This window comes from Cinclus cinclus, chromosome 1 (assembly GCF_963662255.1).
Source record: "Cinclus cinclus chromosome 1, bCinCin1.1, whole genome shotgun sequence".
NCBI lineage: Eukaryota > Metazoa > Chordata > Aves > Passeriformes > Cinclidae > Cinclus > Cinclus cinclus.
The window spans coordinates 33,400,674-33,424,211 of record NC_085046.1 but is presented as its reverse complement, the minus strand read 5'-3'; the positions used below and the strand labels follow the sequence as shown (position 1 = coordinate 33,424,211).

At 36.4% G+C, this 23,538-nt stretch overlaps 1 protein-coding gene across 1 annotated transcript in view; it reads left to right on the top strand.

The window, feature by feature from the left end:
• The window catches only part of HIBADH (3-hydroxyisobutyrate dehydrogenase), an 83,004-nt gene that overhangs the window by 52,795 nt on the left and 6,671 nt on the right, over window positions 1-23,538 (top strand). The window contains exons 5-6 of the mRNA XM_062495966.1: window positions 16,689-16,822; window positions 17,353-17,429. Coding sequence (XP_062351950.1) covers window positions 16,689-16,822; window positions 17,353-17,429 — 211 coding nt within the window. The remainder of the gene's footprint in view (window positions 1-16,688; window positions 16,823-17,352; window positions 17,430-23,538) is intronic.

The window sequence follows — 23,538 nt, the reverse complement described above, 5'->3', positions numbered from 1 at the left end:
TCCTTCCCAGTTCTCCTATCATTCTTTATGAATAAAAGCCCAGACTGCTGCATGAGTTACATTTGGGAACAAAAAAACAGAATGCTTCCTAATTACCTATTTTAAGACCAGAGCACAGAAAGATTGCAGAATAGCCTCTTAAAAACCTTATTTTCTATGTTTCTGTCAAGGAAGTGCTCTTCTTTCTTCATCTACATTTCTGTGTACTTAAAAAGTTAATTTGAAACTGTAATGTTATCTCCCTGTGAAGGTACATTTGTTTTTTTCTTTTCATTTAAGAGCTTTTAAAAGCATACTTTTAAAAACTATTCTAGCCACTGTTTTATCTTTTGCTAACATTTCAGAATGATCTTGGGCATTTTATAGATAGCTATAAACCCAGTAGAAAGCAAGCCAAATTCCTTTTTTTATTCCATGTCCTTGCTTCCTCATTATTTTTTGTAAGTGAGGAGGAAAAACCAGTCTGAATCTATTGAACCAATTATATGCATGCCAAAATATTCTAGAGAATACTTGAAAATGGGAGGTTTTGGACTATTCTTTGTCTTCTTTATTCAATATTAACCATAATTGCCTCTCTTCAGTGCATATGAGAGTGCATTTCTAATGCAATCTGATTTTTCTAAGTCAAAAATGTTGAAAATATGAAATATATGTGATTTAAGATGAGAAAATCGTTTGCCCCTAAGGGTGGCAACTTCTGTCCTTCCATTGTATGAATGATGTAGCTTCTGTATTTCATTTTTGGTTTTTCCTTACAACAGTATTCCCAGACAGGATGCAGTTTCTGTCCTTCATCCTTGTCTCTCCACCCTGTAAACCCTAGTTATATCTTCCCTTGATTATTACATGCACCTCCACTCTAGAGTTTATATCTGCAATTTTACTGAGTTTATTTACAATGGTTGAATTGCAAGTAAAAGTTTTCTACCTTATTTTGGTTGTTTTGTTCTCTTATATGCTCCTTCTGTTGAGGAAGAGTGAAAGCCAAACTAACATAGCAGGTAAACAGAGTGGACTGAATTACAGTTTGGAAAGTTGTGTTTATTTGTCATCTATCTGCCTTTAGGCAACAGTGGCAGGTCCTTTTTTTTCTCCAAGTTCATCAGTGAACTCTATGTTGCCACTTTTATAGGAAGCCACCACCACCTTCAAAATATTTGTGAGTTGGCTTAGCAATCTGTCTGTCCCACATGGGAATTCTGGGTAAACTGTTATTTAATATGGGCTGTGTATTTGATATGCTGTTTGGTGCAGAACCTGTAACTTGATGTGACTTGTAGCACCCACTTAGCACAGTCAGGACTGTGGAGGGTTGTTACCTTAGTCTGAAGGGACTGCTCAGTTTCTGGGCTTTGGTTGTGTCAAGGAGCTGTTTAGAAAGGAGAAGAATAAATTCCCAATCCCTTGTTCCTCTTCTTCTGCAGAAGGCAAAAAGGATGAAATGGCGTTTGTTCAAACAGAACAAAAACATGCATGGCAAACATAGTCTCTAGAAGGGTTCATAGAAGGAGTGTACAGTGAGGAATCACGGGGCCAAAGCAGCTTTGTGTAGCAGGACAGGACTGCATGGCTTTGTGAGAGCAGAAGATGCAATCTAGCTGCAGGACTCCTAGGTGAGCTAATCTGCAGTGGACTAAGGGAGCACCATGATTGTGAAGGTGGTCATTAGTTGCAGGTAACAGAAAATATTTTTGACATCCTAGCAGACAGGATTACAGATTGTGCTTGATGGAGATCTAAACACGACCCCTCTGTGTTAACTCTTCTTATTACTGTGTCTGGAGTTCCCAAGAGTGAGCACTATGGCTGTGCTACTGTATGGCAAACCCCTCTTTGCCTCGAAGTTTGGAGGAGGGGTGCAGAGGAGGTTTTAATGGCTGTCAGATCTTACCCCTTTGGGCGCACTGAAGCCAGCAGTATTTGCAGATGCACAAAACAGCCTGTGCAAAACAGGCCAACACTTACTAGTCAGCTGGCAGACAAGAACTGTTTGGTTTCTGAATGGAAAAGCAAAGCTTAAACATATGTCTGTGCTGGCAGCCTGAATTACTTTCCTGCCTAAGTATCCAGAATTCCTTTATTCCTCCTTTACATTTCCAGTAGAGTTCTCAACCGGGAATTCAGACATCAGGGCTTTGTCCAAGTTTTAGTCAAGTCAGTTTGACATGTTCCTCTTTCCTTGGCTGCTAGTGGTTATAAGTCAATACTTTGAGTGTTCATTCTTGTCCCACCCACGGTCATTCCATTCATACGTGGGCAGTTTTGGGGATTTCACTCAGTTTTCTTCCAGTCCCATGTCCTGAAAATCCCTTAGCCCCTTCAGTACCAGGTGACAACAAGTAAAAATAAGGGGTGAAACCATTGTGGGTTTCATTTTAAAAGTAACTGTACTGTGTTTTAACAATAAATCATAGTAGTTACTGTGCTTGTGTCAGTTAATATCACTTGACAAATAAATGCCATGTAGACCTCCCAGCTTTAGTCTGAGTTATTTATATACTGTTATGTAGAGAATCCTGAAAAACTGTCTAAAAAGTTTTGCATCTTTTAATAAGGCTTCTAGCCAAGTTAAATTTAGAAGACATATGGAGAATATATAGCAAGATTGTGCTAACCTCATTGTGACTGGTAAAATATGTATTTTTTTCTTGTTTTCATGGTTTATTCTCCAAAGACAGCAGAAAAAAAATTATGAAAATTTTGTTGAGTGGGGCTCTATCATGGTACTGAATTGCAAAAGAAAAAAATCTTTGCTATAAATGTAAAAACATGGGTGGGTTGCACTTATATTCTTGAATGTAACTGGCACAAATTACTAAACTTCTTGAAGTGTATTCATTTTACAAAGCTAAGGTAGCTTTCTTCTGTGACCTATGCAGCATCACTCATACAAGCTGTTTCCTATTTACAAATCAGTATTTTTATTGCCTCAGTGACCTTAGAAAAGCAAGAACAATTTCTGATCATTTCCTGATAACAAATTGACAGCAGCAAGTCCTACAATAGAACATGCTAATTTTTTTCTTATTTGTATCAACATGGGGTTTGTATTTGGACAGCCATTTTGAAATGTTTCAATGTATATCAAAATAATAAGTCCTAATGGATTGCTTCCTGCTTGACTAGGCAAAAGTATTTCTTTCCTTTTTTTTTTTTAATGTGTGCCCAAGCAAGTTTAAAAGAAACAGTAGAGCAAAATGTAGTAGATTTGCTGTTAATGGTCTTGCTTGATAAGGTATTTATATTCTCTGTATGGTTTTATTATATATTAAATTCTGACAATAAGGTAGCTTTTCCTCTCTGAGGTCAGTAGTGTTCAGATTAATCAGGTTGACATTTCATGCCGGTGGGTCATGAACTGTTGATAATAGCATTAAATGGTGATTCACTTGCTGCAGGGAGCACAGCTCATTATCCAGTCACTATATTAAATCATCGCCACAAACAGCTAGAGTCCTGTGTATGTGCCTGCACACATCTGCACACACACACACACACACAGAAATCAGGGTGGAGATCTCTGTCCTGTAGCTATCCATTTCTCTGTTTATAGCAAATGTTAAAACTGTTTCTAGCATACAAGGATGATGGATCTCCCCATTTGGGAGGCTGGAATATTTTTCTCTGAAAAATCTGTTTATGTATGAAACAAGAATGTATGGTTTATATTCTAGCTTCTGTCCAAAAATGGGGGATAATTTTTTTAGCCAGTTCTGTGTAAGACAAAAGTGAAGAAAAATACATGTGCATTGTTTCTAAGTGTTAGTGTTTGAAAAACAGCAAGATGGAAAATGAAAACAATGAAAATTCAAATTACTTGTATTCATTGAGTATGACTTTTTATTTAATGCTGTGTTTCAGGGGCTTCTATATTAGTTTCAGATGTGCTACTTCCTGTTAGAAACATTCATACTTTTAAAAAAAAAAAAATTAGATACTGTCCTAGTTCAAGAAAAAGTGTATCATAATGGAAAATTTTAAAATAGAACACTGTCTAAATAGCCTAACAGTGGATTAACTAAGTTGAACGAGGGAAAATTCCACCCTAATGTTTAAAAGATTTTGCAGGTAAATGCAAATCTTACTTACTTTTAAATTGCATTTTTCTTAAATTAAATTTGAGTTAAGAGTATTGCAAGGCATGTGTCCAGCAAATAATAAGAAATGTTGGGGGTTTTTTCTCCTACCTGGAGCAAAAAACTACAGAGTTTTCTCTCTCCCTGTCCTTTGCCTCCTCCAACTGAGGCAGTGTAATTTGTTTTAATGCAAAACTAAATGTTCAAAGGAAACACTTAGAGGCACTTCACCTTAAGGTATTTGCAGGCTGGCTTGAAGTATGAGCTTCTCAAGGTCTTCGTAATTGACACTAGAAAAGTGTTTTATTTTAATATATGGCATATTTTTAGTAGAATATATTATGTTTAATCAGTATATAAATATTAATTACCATGAGAACCGTGTTAGCCTCAGTATTAGCTTTAAAATAGAGAAGTTGTGGGGTTTCAATATAGATGTACGTTTTTATACATTTATATAAATGGTTACAGAGCGGAAAAACATTTTGTGAAGAAATTAGCATGCTATGTATTTTAAGGGAAGTTTAAAAAAAAGATGTCTTGAAGGAAAACATTTTAAATTCCTCAAACTGCCTCTTTTCTTTTTTTTTTTTTTTAAGAGTAAATAGCTGCTAAAACTGCCAAGAGAACCGGGATAACATGAAAAAGCTGTGGGCCGCTAGAGGTCACTATTTGGTAATCAACTTCTAATGAACCAGAACTGTCGAGAAGGCCAATAAATTACACTGTGGATTTTTCTAATTATGAATTCCTATTTAATCATTCAATGACAAGTTAACTGTGGCAGCGGTTCTATGTACTTTGCATACACAGTTATGTTAATGTACTATTATATTTCTTAGGATGGAGGTCCTCCATCATTAGAGCAGTTCATTACCAAAGAGTCTCTTATCTAATCATAATTACTGATTATGAGAAATAATTAACTTTGTTACCCTCTTGATTCTGTTCGTTGGCAAAATGCAGTCTTTCTCTTTTCTTGGTTTTTTAAATGGAAGGACAGGCCAAGTACTGACTTTCAATACCTTTACATTACAGAAAAAAGGTTAAATTTGTTTTGTGCAAAACTGCCTAAGTTGCAGCATTGGAATGTTTACGGGTAGTACAGAAAAAAGAGATACACGAATATTATAGTGGTTCTCCTTAAGTTGTCATTCAGAACAGTTAAATATGAAAATTTGTTTTGTTTTGTGAATGTACAGCATTTGGAGTAAGTAAACATTTGTAAATTTAAACCATATGATTGGATATTGGCTCATCCTGAAACAATAAAAGTAATAATAAAAATAGTATCTCTTCTTAAAAATATTTCCATGTTAAACTTAGAATTAGTTCATACATAAAGAAAAATTACTTTTAATTAAATTACAAGAGTTTGAACTCATTGTATAAGTGGCATCAAATACATTTGAGAACACTGAAAAGTACATTGCATTTTAGGCTGGAGGGCAATGCTCAGTCTAGTTCTCTGAAAGAGATGTTCTATCTGTTTTGCAGAGAGGTAGTAATAGAATTATGTGTAGAGGAAATAGAACTGGGAAAGGCCTTGAAACAAAGGGATACTTTAAATGGAATCTTTCTGATTTAGGCTGTTTTTATAGCAGTTGTTGTAATCTTGCCTTGTTGTACTGCTTTGCCTTTCAGTGCCTTAAAGCTTTGAGAATTAACTTTGACTATGCGGAACTTAGGCAGCAGAAAGTGATTTGTTACTTTGTAGGTAATAGTTAATCATGCTTTAAAATAAGCATATCTTTTAAAGGAGAAGCTGAAAAATAGGACTGTGGGCTGTTGACTGTATCCAGAGTCAAGATTCAATGCCAAAGTGCTCAAAGAAAGCATAGACGTATCTGAGGCAATGCACTCTGATGATTGTTCAGGTTGTCAGAAAAATTCTTGGACTCATACCACCAATGACACTTGAAGGGACAGAGTTCAAAAGTTCATTCATAAATGTTCAATGCAATCTTCCCTCCTATTATTTGTGGATTTCTTTCCAATTTGGTAAGACTTCTGTCAGTTGTCCTCTCATAGACTGTACATAAAACAGGTAAAATTAAAACTTCCAGCTGAGCAGCTTCCCAGGAGAAGATACTGGAGACTGATTTATTTTAAAATTGCCTGTCTGACACTTCTTTCTGGCTATACATTTCTATTTTATTTTAAGATTTTGTTAGATTCATGCTATTAAATGCTAGATATTTTTTAATGTTGTGAATGTAAATATGTCCCTGTTGATTTGGATTAGCATGTGGCATTGCTACATCTTCAGCTCTTTAAGATAAATCAGGAACGCTTAGGAGTATATATGCTATGTTATCCACCCCATTTTAAGTGCTTTTTGTTTCATTTTTCGGTGTTTATTGCCTTTATTTTCTTATATGACATGGACGGACTAATGAATGCATCAATAGAGATTTACCTGCTTCTGCAGCTGGCTTTTTAAGAAGCAGACCTTTTATGAAGAAGAATACTTGAACCCATACCTGTTGAGTAATGCAGTTTAAATGCATATTTCAGTGTGGTTATATTTTTCTTTTTTAACGATGTGCTTAATGCCTTCATTATTCAGAAAAAAACATGCCATGTTTTGTTGGATTTAGGGGCGTATATGAAGGTAATATGATAAAATCGTGAAGTATTAAAATGTTTCAAGTATTTTGTTCTTTGTAAAAGGGGATTGATACCTTGTTAGAGTTGTACTAGCACTGGAGAAACAGGTAAACAATTATATTAAATATCCCTGGTTTATTTTTTCTTGAAGGTTCTTGTTTTGCTGTCATAATGAGGGGCTTTCTTCAGCTTTTATGTATCTATTCCACAGCACTGTGTAAACATAGTTGCATTTTGCTGTGAAGTTAAGGTAGAATGTGCAAGTATTTTATACTTTCCAGAGACATTCAAGACCAAATAGGAAAATCTGCAAACGTGGCGACTTATGGCTGACTGCTTCTTGTGATTCAAAGAGCTCAGCAAGACTGGCCACACATCTGGTTTTGTTGGTCATGCATCTGCATGTATTGTTCAGTCAAAATGGATGAGATGAAAAGCTATGATGACAAGGGGATTGTTGGATCCGTTTGTGGCTTTTGGTTATTCCACGCAAACGTTAGGCTTCTGGAGGCTTGATGTTAATTTTTGTATTGTCTGTGAACTTGACTTAGAACAACTAACTATAAGAATATAAGAATAGCTTTTCTGGGATTTTGTCTTCTCTTTTTCAAAGAGAACATCATAAATGTCTATCTCTTTGAGTTTTTTCTTCTGTAGTCACACAACAGTCTATTTTCTGTTTGCTGTTCTTCTGCATAGAGTAGAAGCTTTTCGGGAAAGTGAGGTTATGATGATACTGGAAATTCAGCTCTTCCCTCTAACACCAGGCAAAAATTATTCTTGATTTTGCACTATGTGATTAGGATAAAGTTTTATTTCTAGGACTTGAAGCCTCATCGGTCAAGATGAGAAACGTGTCTACTGAGTTTTAGTTGTGTGGAGGGTTAACAGTGGCCCACATAGTGGAGGAACTGCATGTTCATGTTCAATTTTTGGACTTCTCCTAAAAGACCAGAATTTCAAGCAGTACTGCTGGGCGAGATTTGTTTTCTTTGAAGAAGGACTACTTTCTTTGTTTCTTTTGTATTCGATATTTCACATGTATTTAATGCTGTGCTTGCTCAGAACCCAGCAACAGTTAATAGGACAGCTCAGTGATATGTGCTTTACATTTGGACTGTCTGCTTTGAAATTTTGGGATCTTGTATATGTGGAATGTATTGCTTCTGTTCATCACTGGCTGTCCAGACTTCTTGCTAACGTTCAGATAAAAAATTAAGTACTTGTTTTGAACTGTGCTGAGCTCTGTGCATGTATTTTGCTGCCCATAATTGTAGATACATGCAGCTGTTGTTGTTTTCATATTTCTGTATAGGTGTGGAGATGAGATTTAGACTATATATCTAAATATTAGGGATGTGTAAAGGAGTAGCTAAGTCTGGTACTCCAGCAACACCAAAAGGGTGTTTCTGTTGTCTGTGATTATGTGGTGGAATATGAATCAAAGGTGGAGAAAGGGAAAGATGACTGTCATGAACTGCTGTTTTTTAATGTTTTTAATACAATATTTTGGGTGTTAAAAATAAGCAAAGAAGTTAATCAGGCATACTGTATTTCCTTTCTTATTGCCCTGCTGTTAACCATTTTACTTGCTAACTTTTCAGATGCTTTAATATTTCTCTTTGACATTACAGTGACTAGAACTCGATGTAATGCTTTTTTAAAAATGCTGCAGACAAAACAATTTCATCAGGCCTTTCAGCTTGTATTTCTGTTGAAAAAGTTGAAGTATCTTATGTGTGCATTTGCCTTTTGCAACTTATTTTCTTTGGCTGATCCCTTGGAGGGATCAGTTGCTACTTAATACCATCTCATAAAATTTTCCTCGTGCATCTCCCTCATATTAAACTGCCTCAACAACAGCTTCTAGTCAGTTTTTGCATGATTTATTGAGAGGGCATATTCTTTTCTGTGTTTTGGCATCGTTCTATAATACATCCAAATCAAACTGAAGATCTTTATTCCACCATCCATGGCCAAGTTCAAGTACGAATCCCTATACAAATCTACTCAGGCCTTCTTTTGAAAACATAAAGCTCATGACCATTTTGCCTATTTTGTTTAATCAGTTATTTATTCTTTCTCCTCCACTACTTCCGAGCTTCCATTTCTAATTATATTTATATAATTTTTTCTGTTCCCAAAAGGAATATCCTCTTCTACTGTAACAGACATATGTACCTATTGTTTACATGTGTGTATCCTTACAATTCATGTAAATCCCTAAATATGTTTTCCTTGAGGCCTCCAAAGATCCTTGAATATACAGCAACATTTCTCAGATTGGCATGGGGGACTGGAAAGTTTGAAACTGGCTTTGTCTTTAGACATCACCTAGCAAAATTGGGACCCAACTGTGACAGCAAGTGAAATGCTAAAGAAAGAGCAGTCTTAGAGCAGTCGCTGCCTGCATCTTCTACCTTCATATTATTTTGGGAGGCAAAATCTGTTTAATTATGCCCTCTCATGCTGGGCTGCCCAGAACAGGTAGCATATTGCTCACCTCTCTTGCATCTTTCTTTCAGTGTCTACTACTGCTAGGAAAATAGCTGCATGGAGCATTAATGCTGATGCACACAGTCTGATCCACTCGTCTTCATTCTTGCCAGTGCTTGTGGGAGAGGGGGTGGAGGAGGAGGAGGAGGGAATTATTATTCTGCTGCTGACACAGGGAGAATGAGAGTGGCTTGATGCAACAGAAGATTATGTTCCCTGAGGATAAACAAACAGAAGGAGATAAATTAGGAGAGAGGATAATCCTGTTAATATGTGCATTTCTTAATTCCGATCCAGTTGTTTAAAACGTATGATTTCACAGAGGTTAGAAATTTAATTAATACCTGTAAACCATCTCTTCAGGTTTACCTTTTAGATTATGGAGTAGTGTTTTGAGTTGGCATTTTAGATGCACAGATTTGCTTATAAACAGGAATTGTAAGTAGTAATACGAATATCACGTGAGGGAAAAATAATAATGTGCACATCACCATCCCTTCCTTAATTTAAAAAAAAAAACAAACTACTTTGGTTCTCTGAACTTCTTCACAATGCTGTTTGCTAGGAAGTCAGGGGTGCTTATTCCTTGCAATCTTCTTGTTGCTTTTTCAGCAGAAGCTGGGCCATTGTGATGTTTATCTGAATTCAAACAAGGCTAATTAAAAGAGCTGCTGACAGTTGTTGTGATCTGACTTTGACTGGAGCTTGATGGTCATTATGGGTAAATAATGAACTAGGTCTGCAAATGTAGCAGCTGCCAACTTGGGATAGAAGAACAGCTATTGCGTCCAATTTAAGGATCTATCGACCGCTTCCCTTTTCCCTGCAGATCTTCTTCCTAGCAGAAAACTAATGTTTTATACTGCTTTGTTTTGTGGTTTCAGCTATTTCTGATATAGTCTATAATTTCCTCTTAAATATTTAACCTAGTCCATTATTAGCTTTCAGAGTTAACAACTTTTCCATTGGGCTTTCTTTGCATTTTTATTTTGTTTTGTTTTGTGGGTGGGTTTCTTGTAGTTTGTTTTTATATATAATGTAACTGCTCAAATAATGATGATCATGTGTATTTAATTTGCCTGTTGCTGCAGAATAAAAATCCACTAGGTCTTTTTCTCTCTACAGCCATAATCTCACTAATTGTATAATTTGATTATGCTGTAAAAGAGATGTTTCTACTTCCTTAAGCATGCTTTTGTCTGGATTAATATTTGAGCGCTTGTTGTATAAATCTTGAAATCACTGACTTGAACCTCCATTTCCATTTTTGCTCAAAAATCACTGATGAGGTACGGTGATGCAAAGCTCTATTTGTCAGAAGAGAGAAACAGCAATGACTTTCATTAAGGGGCACTTCCAAGTACGTTGTCACTTCATCATGAGCTTTGCCTTGTCCCATTAGCAAGTTGGAATGGTAACTTAAAGGGAAAATGGCAAATTTTAATAATAGATTAATTCAACTTCCTTCCAGAATTCCATGCCTTATAAATGTAATACAAGCTACAGAATCTGATATACAGAAGAACTTAGTGCATCTACCTAGCATTTGCTCAGCTGCCATTAGAAAAGGCAGCGTGCATTATGTAAAATGTAGGGAGGCACTTGTGCATTAGTGCATAATGCGGCAGAACTAGGGATCTTGCTGGGAAGAAATGATCCCAAGCGTGCCCCTAAAAGACAAGTCTTGCTTTGAGATATAATGATGAAAAATTGCCCATTTATTTGTGTCTTTGCGTTTCAGCAAAAACGAAACTTGGACTCGTTGACTGTCGTGCTGCTGCAGGGGTTTTGTGCATGTTTCTGTACATCCACGGGCACGGGCGTTTCTGTGCCTGCTTGGAAAGGCCAGCGATACGTTAACAAGGGGTTATGTTCTGCTGGTTTATGTTAAACCAGATCACCCCCTAACATGTGCAGAACCATTCATCTGTGTCACCAAAACCCAAGAGAACATCTGACATGGACTTCGAAACAGAAACAGTGATCACTTACAAATCAAACATGGCACGCTCTAAACTGATTGTGCACGGCAATCTTTTCGAGAAAGGACAACTAATTGAACATGATAAAGTGTAAAGTTAATTAACACCCTTAAATTTGTTGATTACTTTCACGGGATTATATTGTTCGTTGAGGAGCAGCTTTCTGTCCCAGCTGTCGCCTTTTTAGCGAATGTCGCTGGTAAACAATAGAGACACCATAACAAGTCGTAAATGGTCCCTGTGACAGCAGCCCCTTGTGAGGCTGCATCTGTAGAAAATGATTAGAACAATTGCATTTTAAAGACGGCTCACATTGCAGCCCGGTCCCATCGGTCCTCTTCTTTATCTCTGCTGATGGCAGACTGGTTACAACATTTAAGTTCTTTTGAGCAAATTAAGTGATTTACTGTGTTTTAGTTATACGGCAGCAGAATAGCTTCATAGGTCTAGCTTTGATGCTGATTTTTATAATAGCGAGAAGCACAAGCCCTTGGAGTGGTGAGGTTTTTTCTGAGTCTGTTCCATTTACTTGTTTCCTGGAAATAGATTGATGATGGCAGACATTGTCTAAGAAGCAAGTAGAAAAAATAGATAACCTATTTGTATTTTATATAATAACTAGTCTCTTCAAATTTATTTTAAATTTATAGTATGGTTTTAAATATTCTTTTATTTCCAGTAGGGATTTATAGCTGATTTTGCCTATACATGCCTTTTAATTGGTTTTAGATTTATATATGTAGCAAAACAATAGTAACCTTTTCGGTTAATTTTTCATTGTGTATCTTGGTTTAACTTTTCGTGAGTTGCAAAGACAAAGTATTTGGTGTGAGCTGGCAGGTACTTAAAAACATCTGCTTGCTCCTTAAAAATACACACTCACACAAGGTACACAGATGCAGCCTCTCAAGCTCAGCCTATCTGAAAGAGAGCAAACATGACACGAACCTGCTTGTTTGAGGCAGCTACAGTCACTTAAACTGCATTTAAAAACAACAACAAAAAAAAGAGAATAAAAGACCAGGGTTTCCTTGCACTTCTCAAAGTGGAAGGCACAAAACCTCAACTCCTGTGCTTGAAGGTACAATATTGTAAAACAAGCTAGAGGATTAAAACTCCAGCAATGTTCTTCTTGTTTGGTTGGGTTTTTTTTAATCTAGTTTAAATCACAAAATTAGTTGTTAAAATTGCATCTAAATGTTGGGTAGAAAAATAACAAAATAGATGACTTTTTGCTGAAGCTTCTTGATATTACAGCCATCATCTTTTACTTGTGCTTCAAAGACTCTGAAACAGCTCAGTTCATATCATTTCAGTCTCAACTTCATCAGCAATGGATTTTTTTATCTGCAGGTGCAGCACAACAGTGGTTTAAATATGTTGGCCCAGGGATATGCTTGGGTGCATTGTCTTTCCAGCAGTGTTGCTGCTTTCAGCATTGCTGCTGTGATGGTGCTGTAATGCATAGCCTTACAATATCACATCTTTTTAACTCATCTGCCCTCTGTTCTTACAGAAATATAATAAAGCTGAAACGAAAAACAGATACTTTCATATAGCACCTTTACATTATCTCTTTTCTAGCAAATTGTGTTCTTAATAATAGGCTAATTGATAGAAAAGAAGCAGTTCTAATAATGTAGCTATAGAGTGAAGACCTTTCTGGGCTTTTTTTTGGAACTGGAAATATCAGTGGCAAATTTCAAGACTTTTTGCAGCAACACAAAATACTGTTTAAATAAGAACAGGAAAGTGAATATGGAAGGGCAGTTGGTCAAACAAGGCTGCTTGGCCTGGATGCTAAAACTTGAGGTCATCATTAGACTGTTCCAGGATAGCTGCAACCAGTTGTTGTTCTCATGTGAGGACTCCTAAGTCTCCATTCCTATTTTTGTCTAAAATGTTGAATTTAAGAACTGCTCTGTAGCAGTTCACTGAGCAATCCACTGGCAATTGAGAAGCACTTGGACTGAACTTGCCCCGCAAGTAGCTCAGCCCAGATGTGACAGGATGCTTTGAAGTGCAGTTCTTTGTGTACCTCTTTTTTAAAAAAAACCCTTTTTTTATTTTTAAGTTTTGCAGATCTTCATCCTAAACTTGCTAGTACACAAGTGGGAAACCCATCTCCAAGTGGATATGCCATACTGCAGTGCTACTCTAACTTTTTACCATATTTTTTTCCCAGAGTCATTTTCTTGCATATCCCCTCAGCTAGCTAGATCTCTTATATTTTTCTGCAGTCCCGTTCCTGTCAGTTTATATCTCTGTGAGAAACTCTGGTGCTGTTGTGACCAACAGACTTGGTCACAGATCTGCTGTGTGGGATCTGCAGGTCTCACGACCTCGATGGATTCTGCACATACGTGTGGGTTATCATCCTAGAAAGACCAAATGTAAGACTGCAGTCATGGGCTCCAGCAGTCTTGCTTTGCAGCAGAGGAGGAAACACATCCTAATCTTAACACATCCTAATCCTAGATACAGTTTCTCTGAAAACTATTCCCCAAGGATGTGAAGGGATTTTTTGTATTTTAGAAAGAACGGATAGATTTAAAAGGACTTTTGACTCTCACAGGTGTGGTGCATAAAACATTATCTTAGGTAAGACTTCTTTTTAAAAATCAAGATATGAAAAATAATAGCATATTTAAATTGCATTAGTTGTTCTGTATCTCCATTTCTCTCTTTAGTGTTAGAAACTGATAATACTTAACTGGCTCGTGTTGTTGGTATGGAAGCGGTGATTGTGGAAGAAGGCTCTGCATTCTTGTGTAATGTTTTTTTTTTTAATTTCTATTTTTAGCTGAAGCTACAGTTCTTGTACTCCTAGACTCCATGCCAATTTTTTTTAATTGCCAGTCTTAAAAATTTGCTGCGTTGCTTGTTTGATTCTGATAAAATAGCAGAGAGTTGGCAAGGACCTTAGATGATAAAATCTACCATGAAGTAAATAGGATTTTGTTTTTTAAAACAAGACTTTTCCAGGCCTTCTGCATTACACAACAAATTGGTCTCTTTTTTTCTACTTAACTAATTTATTTTTGCTTCTTGAAATGTGTTTGAACAAGTGAGAGAGTGCAGCTGTCAGAAGATTAACCAGCTGAAAACTATTGTCAGCATTAATTTTGCTCTAATAAATGAATCTCTGAAGCTATTTAGCAGTCTGTAATCTAGATACAAGGCTATTGACCTATGATGGATAGTACTGGATTTTGTTTGTAAGCTTTGACTTAAATTGTCTACTTAATTTGCTGCAGATCAGATCACAAGATTAGTGGTAAAGGCCATTATGTGGTTTGAATAAAAACAGCTAGAGGAATGGAATGAAAATCATTGTGTTTATTAATGTAGCAATCTTTGCGGTCATGTACATAGTGAACTGGTAGCCAAAAAGACAACAATGACCTGTTTGTGCTAGCTAGTTTGGGCTTTGCTCTTAGCCCATTTCCTGTGAGCTGCCTGGAAAGGAGTTGTTCAAGTGACATCAAGGATAGGCTGACAATTGTGTGTCTCTCAACCTGGGCAGGAAGATCTTCATCACTGTATATATTTCCATGTATATATATGTATATATATATGTACCTCAACAGTGTTCTGTGTACAGACCAATTGTTTTGTTAAAGCTATAGGTCTAAATTCTTCTGGATGCTCCAGGTCTGGACTTAACAACAAAAGAAAGACACAGATTTACTGGACTGAGTCCATAGCTAAGGGCCATGAAAATGGCAAAGGGTCTGGAGCATCTTTCATATAAAGAGAGACTGGGAGAGCTGAGACTGTATATAGCATGAAGGGAAGGAAGGGAAGGCACAGGGGAGATCTTATCAATGTATTTAAAGAACTGATGGGAGAGTATTAAGTAAGAGAGCTACACTCTTCTCAGTAGTGCCCAGTGATGGGACAGGAGGCACAAATCAAAACTCATGAAATTCCATCTGAAGCACAACACTTTTTTTACTGTGAGGGTAAGCAAACAATGGAAGAAGTTGCCTAGAGAGGCTGTGGAGTCTCCATCCTTGGAGAGATGTGAAGGCTGACTGGACATGGTCCTGGGCAACACGCCTCAGCTGGCCTTCCTTGAGCAGGGTGGTTGAATGGTCTTGAGAAGTCTCTTCCAACCCCAGAAATCCTGTGATTCTAGGTTCTAATATAGGCTGAGCAGGTTGTCACTGGGAGCATCTTTACTGTTGAAGGGCAGGATGGGAAAAGTAAACAGCTGGGAGATACAGAAAGGGGCATTTGTAGACATAGCCACGCAGAGCAATTGCACATAGAGAGAGCATCAATTGAAATTTTTATTGAAAAGCAAAAAAAAAAAAAATTCAACAAAATCTTCTGTGTGAAAAGCTGCAGTGTAACTGTGCTTGATGTTGTAAACAATGTCCAAAACTGACCATTTCCTTAGCTGTGGTACAGCACTTCTGAGCGCTGTACCTAATTGAGCATGTAGAATTTGAAAGTCGGTTGTTATCTGCAGCTGTACACCCTAACTGGCCAATGTTTGATACATAGAACAGAAAGTTCATTGTGGCTATGCTTCTTGCCAGAGTGAAAATTAGTGCGGAAGCTGATTTGTTTATCAGTTTAGGCTGAATTTTCCTAGCAGTTATACCCGCTAAACATTGGGGATGAGGAAGTTTGGGGTGTAAGGGTAATTCATATTAGAATTCGGCTTCTTTTAAGAAGTGGAATATTTCATGGAGTGGAGGTAATAAATATCACATGAAAAATTTGCCAGTGTTGTGTTTAGGAATTGTATATTCAAAGAACTATGGTGTGTGTTTACTGAACTGTGCTAAAGACAGGACAGAGCACAGGAATAAAATTGGGAATAGTGTGTTTGTTTGTGTGTGCGTATGAATAATTTTTACAATGTCTCTACATAGTAATGGCATCATTGTATATGCATTAAGTTTATGTGTGGGAAACTAACTTAAAGCTTCTTAGATTAAGAAGAATGCTTTTGCTTCAGATTAAGAACATAATAAACTGCAGAAATTCAGAAGACTTGGTTTAATATGACTGTGTCTTTTGGCTGTTCAATCATGTGAAAATCAGGAAGCATCGATAAAAATTAGCCTAGGTTTGGAAAGACTGATAAAAGCAGAGTTATCTTTGAGCAGTAATTAATGGTTGTATGTGAAGAGTAGTTTGACAAAAGAGAAATTTTATTTAGTAATTCAGATACAGTGAATTTTGTGAATTGCAAAGTTGCAGGAAAAATTGATTGTTTCTTTGTAGAAACCATAAAAAGTGACTGCCAGTTTTATGCAAGTATTATGACTTTTTTGCTAGTGTGCCTGGAAGATAAGGTGGTTTTATCTCCATCAGATTTTTGAGAATTTAGATTGCTGATCCTTTTGATTACTGGGAGTGTAGGGTTACTTTTATGAAGAACTGGAGAGGTTCATCATAAGTGAAGTATTAATTTTGCATCATCAGACCCTTACTGGTTAGAGATACTGTCTAAGTTTTGAGGCTTTTTAATAGTGTTATTAAATCCAATGCTATCTTGATTCAGGTGTTGGAGCTGCTCGAGCTGGAAACCTTACTTTCATGGTTGGTGGAGTGGAACAAGAATTTAATGCTGCCAAAGAGTTGCTGACATGCATGGGTTCTAATGTGGTTTACTGTGGAGAGGTTGGAACCGGACAGGTAATGCTCTCTGAAGGGCTAATAGCTATCTCAGTCTTTCCTTTTTCTGGCTGTTTATTAATGCCTACTCTCTTACTCCAGAATTAAATTCATCATAATGCATCTTCATATTTGCTTGTTTGCCTCTGATCTTGTGTTTGTAGATAACGTCATGGCACTTTTGTCAGGTATGTTGTGTAACTTAGCGTGAAAATGTGACTGGTATTTCTCCACAGTGGCTTGTTGAGATTATACTTCTTAGGGGAGAGACATTTTGATTTTGTTTCATCTGAATTCAAATATACTGGATGTTCTTAAGGACAAAGAGCCCCTATATACCATGTATACTAACTGAGCAGTACTAAGATAAAAAGGTATTTTTTAATCTGTGAAGGAGCCATAAAACAACTTTCATTAACTTTGTGCTATCACAGACCTCTAGAAGAAAACTACCAGAACATACTTGATCATATTGTCCTGGGCCTAGTTGATACCTGTATGTTAGTTCTATGAAAATGCATTAACTAATTGATGGTTTCATGTGTTTTCAGGCCGCAAAGATCTGCAACAACATGCTCTTGGCCATCAGTATGATTGGAACTGCTGAGGCTATGAATCTTGGAATCAGGTTGGTTTGATTTTTGTGGTGGATTGAACACCACAAAAACATTTTTTCCATTTTTACAGTTTTTATGTATTACGGTTGACTTTTGCTGAGATGATGATTAAAAGAAATAGGTAAACTTTTTGCCAGAAGTTGCCTTATAAAGCCATGAGCAGACTAAATGGAGTATTTAACTAAATGAGGTGTTTTCAGCATGGGAATGCTCTCTTGTATTGGCTGCATAGGTTGTTACATTCTACATCTGAAGAGTTTATTTGTTCTGCTGTAGTGCAGCATGCAATAATGTTTGTCTTTCATTATAAACATCCAGAGCTAATATAGAGGTAAGTTTTTGTTTGTATTCTAAGGTAATGTACAGTTTATTCAGAATATTTTACTCCCATATGGCTCTCATTGGCTTTGTTTATTTCTTAAATTGTTCCAAGATATATTGTAAAGTGAAACTTCTACTACAGTGTGTATATCAAATTAAGATGAAAACATAAAATAGAACATCTACCTTTCTTTGACTTAATGAGAGCACTTTGTCCTAATTGCCAAAACTCCTAGTTTGTCAAAAAGCTACAGCATTCTCTACTACGCTCTTGCCAATCCTGAGACTACCACCTCTTTTCTAGCATGTGGTACATCTAATTTATAAGTAACATCATATTTGAGCAAAATTATTTTTATTTTCCAATTGTGATGTAGTTATTTTGCTGTGGTCCTTGTCATTTTCCAATAGAGTGCATGCAAGTACCAGTTCTGTATCAATGTATTTGAACTTCTAATAAATTCTTGTAGCCACATCAAAATAATTTGCAAATTTATAGACTGAGAAGTCCCGTGTTTAAAGAGATTATCTTGCAACTGTGTATCTTTTAGGGGCTTTTCATGAATTATTTATCTGCACAGTTGCATCCTTAAAATTTGCCTGCTGAAACTACAGATACTGTCAGTACTTATCAGCTGGGCTCGACTGTGTTCATGTGCATTTGATACACTATAAAAACAGCAAGAGGGCATCAAATGCTTAAATAAATAAGAAGGAACACCTACATATGCGCACATACGCAGGACAATGTAATGGATTCACATTTCCTCTTAATTACCATATCAAGATGCAGTTGTTTTATTGAATTGCCCTTGTCTCAGATGTTAGACTGTCTTGACCTATTAAGTTGTCATGTTGTAATTGAGATAAAAGAGGAATTTGCTTTGCATCAGTGCTAATTGGTTTATCAATATCCTGTACCATTTACATTTTAAAATTGAGAGTCTGTAATATACTGAAGCATGTCTGCATCAAGCCATAATCAAACCAGTAGCATTGTTTACAACTTTTGTAATCCAGTGTTATCCAGAAAGCTTGCATTGGCTTCTGCTTTAAGTCACGATTCGCTTAGTAAAGCATATGCAACTAATTTTTTATAATAGTTTGGAAGAAGGGTATTCTGGGCATTTAAACACTGTGAAGAGCAAGTCTGCAGTCACTGTAGCTTGAAGGTGTTCAGAATTTTTTCCTTTTCTAGTTTAAATTTTGGCTGAATATGTATTCACCATTTGTGAGCAAAAGTTTGATGTGAAAGTAACAATATATAAGCCTCCTACCCTACAATTAAGGTTATCAAGAAGGAACTATATTTATTGTAGAAGAAACCTGCTGATTTTAAACCAAAGTATAGAAAGAGCAGAATCTGATTGAGTCAAAAACTGCATGAAGTTTAAGACAGAGGTGGTTATTTAAAGTCTTACGAAGTCATTTAGAGCCCTTGCATTGATTTTGATTTAGCGTGATTTAAATCTTGAGAAGATGACTTCTGCTTATAAGTAGAATAAGAGCTTTCCACTTGGAGTGTGTAAAAATTTCTAATTAGAAGTTTACAGTTGTCATTTTCTATATTCATAAATTTAGGAATTTTTATCTAGTCTGAAGCTCAATGGATAGTGCAGCTGCCTACTCTGAAAAGAGTAGAAAACTGAACTTGATTTATTAGATTGGTGCTTATCTGGTGAAGAAAGTCAGACTATGACTTAATAATAGTAAAGGTTACTGAAAATCTAAAAATTTAGAATAGGAATTGTGGAAATTAGATGTGTTCTTAACTTTCAGATAGAATATAAAATGTCATGCACTGTGTATATCTGCTACATCATTTAAATTGAGTTCCAGGGACTTTGAATAATTAATTATTCAAAATACTGATGTCTGAACTAGATGTAGCTACACCATAAAATCATAAATGATAAAAATCATATTACAATACCTTCCATAAACCAATATATACTCTGAACTTAAGTCTTAATAACAGCATGATATTAATTCTATTAATAAACCACTTCTCTAATGCTTTCATCAACCATGCAGTCTAAATTTTCATTTTCTAAAGCAGTTAAAGTGACTGTTTTACTAATTTCAGATTTTTTAATTATTGGGGGTTTTTTTTATTTTTTTATTTTATATTTGAAATTATAGAATTCTTTCAAACTTCAACCTACGTAGCAAATAGAATGTGGTGTGGAGGAAAGAAAACTGACATTAATGAACAAAAATTCCACAATAAACTCCCAGAAAAATAGGCCATATTGCTATGTAATTTTGCATTTATATTTCACTTACTTTACTTGAATAGCATCTTTATTTACTAATGCAAATGTCCATTTTCACTGGAAATTATTTGGATTAAATTGCATAAATACTTTTTAAAAACATTTCCATCCTTAGGTCTGACCAGTAAAATGCTGTTTATGTTCAGTTTTTCCATTACTTTCCTGAAGATTTATGAATGTTACTAGTAAAAGTTAAAAGGTGTGGCAGACATTGCGGAAATTAATCCATGTTGTCATTTTTATTTTATTTTCTTTCTAGCATTTTAGTGCAACTTGTCAGTAGAAAAATCTTGAGCACATTTTGCTGTACAGTTTTGTGAGTAGTATGCATATTGCAAAATACTGACTCACTGTGTCAAACTGACACACAGAGTGCATGTTAACTGCACAAATAAGAAGTACAAACATGAAGTGATACTCTCCACAGTCAGAAAATATTTTTCCTTTTCATTTTACTGGTCATCTTGGTGCCAGTAACTTTATTCCACTGAGCTCCAGTGAAACAATTTCTAATACTATCAAAATAAAGCTCAGAAGGGAAATGCTGCTGATACCTGGTTTGTGTTTGGGTCAGATGGAAGCTGCTGCCTGACAGACAGTTGGCAGTCCTGTCAGAAATTGCCTGCAGAGACTCAAGGAAGGGCTTATGTGGTGACATGAGACAGGACAAGGTTGCTTAATGTGGTTGGCATATAAGGGACCAGGGCAGTAGTAAGGGCTCTATGGCAATAACCTCACTGCACAATTAATTTGTACTTCCTATAGCAGAGAAAATCGTGGCTATGTGGAGGGACTGCAGTGCCACCCAAATTTATACCAAAAGCCGCAAATTCAGCTCCTTCCTAAGCAATTTTAATGTATGGATTTGTGCCCACTTAATTTTTTAGGTAAATAAAGTGAAACAACGGTAAAATAACTTTTTCTTCACTTGCTGAGTTTAAATGTAGTCTCAGTCTCTAGATCTGGTTTTTGTGAGTACCCGAGCTATGGATGTAAGACACGAGCAGAAATGAGAGTTGACAGAGTAGAGAGGAACATGTGCAACAGGCTGAGGAATAATTAGCTCTGGACACATTCCGCACTGCAAAGTTTAGAAAGAATACTTTGAAAAAGAACTCCAAGGTGTGGTTCTGCTGTCTTTGGCATAGGACTATGAGCTAAGTCTCATGGAGGTTAGTAATGATGCTGAAGAGGACTTACCTTGTTTAAAATAACACCAATGGCAAAGTAATTTTTAACTGTGGTAGAAGGGTTGTAAGGTTCTGCTTGAATATTTACACCTTTATAAAGTGTTTACCTGAAGCAGGTTGAGATCAGAAACTCTCAAGAGTTCAGCCACTTCAGTTATTACACCTTAAAATGAGACCAGGATGTATCTTTCTTGTGAGACACCGTTTCAATTTCTGTACCTGTTCCAGACTGAGCTTTTGGAGGAGAGTATGAAAAATTCAGGCTGAGGCTTTATTAGAGCTCAGCAAAACTTGAATTTTGAGCACTGGTGTGAAGGGATCCTATTTTCATCTTTTTTTTTTTGGTATATGCATCTATGGCTTGATTTCTGCTGTTCACTTCATTAGGAATGTTATTGAAGAAGCATTGATTTGAGGGAGCAGTTGTTTTTGTTCTATTATAAGTACAGTTAATACATGGGCTTCTTTTCTGCTTATAAGGGAGAAGAACATTTTGGTAATTGTAAATTCACACACACATGCACAAGCTCTTGCCACATCCAATGGCAAGTTGTTATGGGGACTGGCAGACTGTCATCATTTTGATAGCTTGAGCAGTATATCTCCTGAACAGCTATGGAGCTCTTATGCAGAGAGTATCGTATGTTCCCAGCCAATTTACAGGGAAGCAGCAATAACATTTTATCATGGTTGAGAGCCCAGTAGCTGCTTCCTATTAAACTTGCCCTTTCAGATACCTGTCTTGGATTAATTTGTTGATTTCAAATGGAAACTCAGTCTTCTCCACTGAAGCATGACTTTCTAGGATAGACTCTTGCTGAATGACAATTACTGTATATTCTTGCTGGTTTCAGACCATTACAAGCTTTGGGCACAGCTGAAGACAGAGGACTTCTTCAGTAACTGATTTTAATATATGTCTAATTTTAACTGTCAGTTATATATGCACCAGTGGATGAATCTTCAAAAAGATGAAATGCAAAGCACTTCTAACTTGCTCTTATTAATGATACACTTGCTGCAAAGGAGAAAAAAAATAGGTTCAGGTCTCCTGAAGAGAAGCTGCATGGTGTTTAAGAGCAATGAATTTTGAAGAAGCAGGGATACAGACTGACACTATCTTCCTTTTTCTTTTCCGCGAGCAAAAATATGTCAGATCTAGTGCAAGACAGTATTTTACATATCTGTATAATACATGCATATCTTTTAAAGTATACTTTCACAGGGAGGTAGTCGGAATACTGTAAAAAGAGGGAGGCTTATATGTGTTTTGAAATAATAAGCTCTGTCTTGCAGTGTACTCATAGCTGTAATTGCAGGCCTCTCCATGCAGCTGGATATGGCACAAGCAGGCACTACAGTGGTAAAAATACTGATCTGGATGTAACAATGATAAGGAAACAGACAAGTCAAGATATTTGTTTGGGGGAAAAAAGGGCAACCTCTGTGTTTGAATGCTCTGTGTTTGAGCAACCTCAGGCTTTGAATGCTCCCAGTGTGGGTTTTTTTTGATTACAACAATTGAAGCCATTATTCTGAGTGGTTCATGATGAGGACTTTAATGGTGAGAACTTTGATGCACTATGCACAATAAAAATACAATTCAAATACTGTGAATACATACTGGTGCTGAAAAAATGCAGTTTATATTTTTAAATAAATTTTCATTGTAAGCATTCAATTCAATCAGGGGGTTGGGAAAAAAATGGGGAGAAGCATAAAGCTTGATCCCATTTAGGCCAGCGGAAACTTTCCTTTGAATTCCAAGGGCTGCTGCAGCAAATCGTAAATAAGAGTGCAGAGCAGTACTGCTGAAGAGCTATCTGAAATACAGAAAATCATCTTGCTGTGCACTGGGAAGGCAGACTTGCAGGACACAGTGCCACTATAGGAGTAGGAGCCATGCTGTGGGGCAGACTGTCTTAAATATAGTTTTTCAAATCCAGAATGCCTACTGGAATAGATAGACATGCTTTTTAGCAACTATTCCATTGGTAATGAGCTTTGCTCATCTACAAATTAAAACCTTCAGTGCTACAGTGCCTGAAAGCACTGTTAGGCTGTGGGGATCTGCAAAAGTCTGTGATGTGAGAACTAACATAAAAAACATTGAAATCTACTTAAATAAACTTTGTAGGATGTTGTGATATATTCCTTTTAAAATGCCATTTTCTCATCTTGAATTGTTACTGGAGATAATTCCCTTGCTTTCTCTTTTGTCCTCTGTGCAGCTGAACATTTGTACAATGCCAGATAAACTGCTGCTGCTTGTCCTTGCTATTAATGCAATCGATGTAAAATTACACTTGCAACTTATTATCAGCATAAATGTG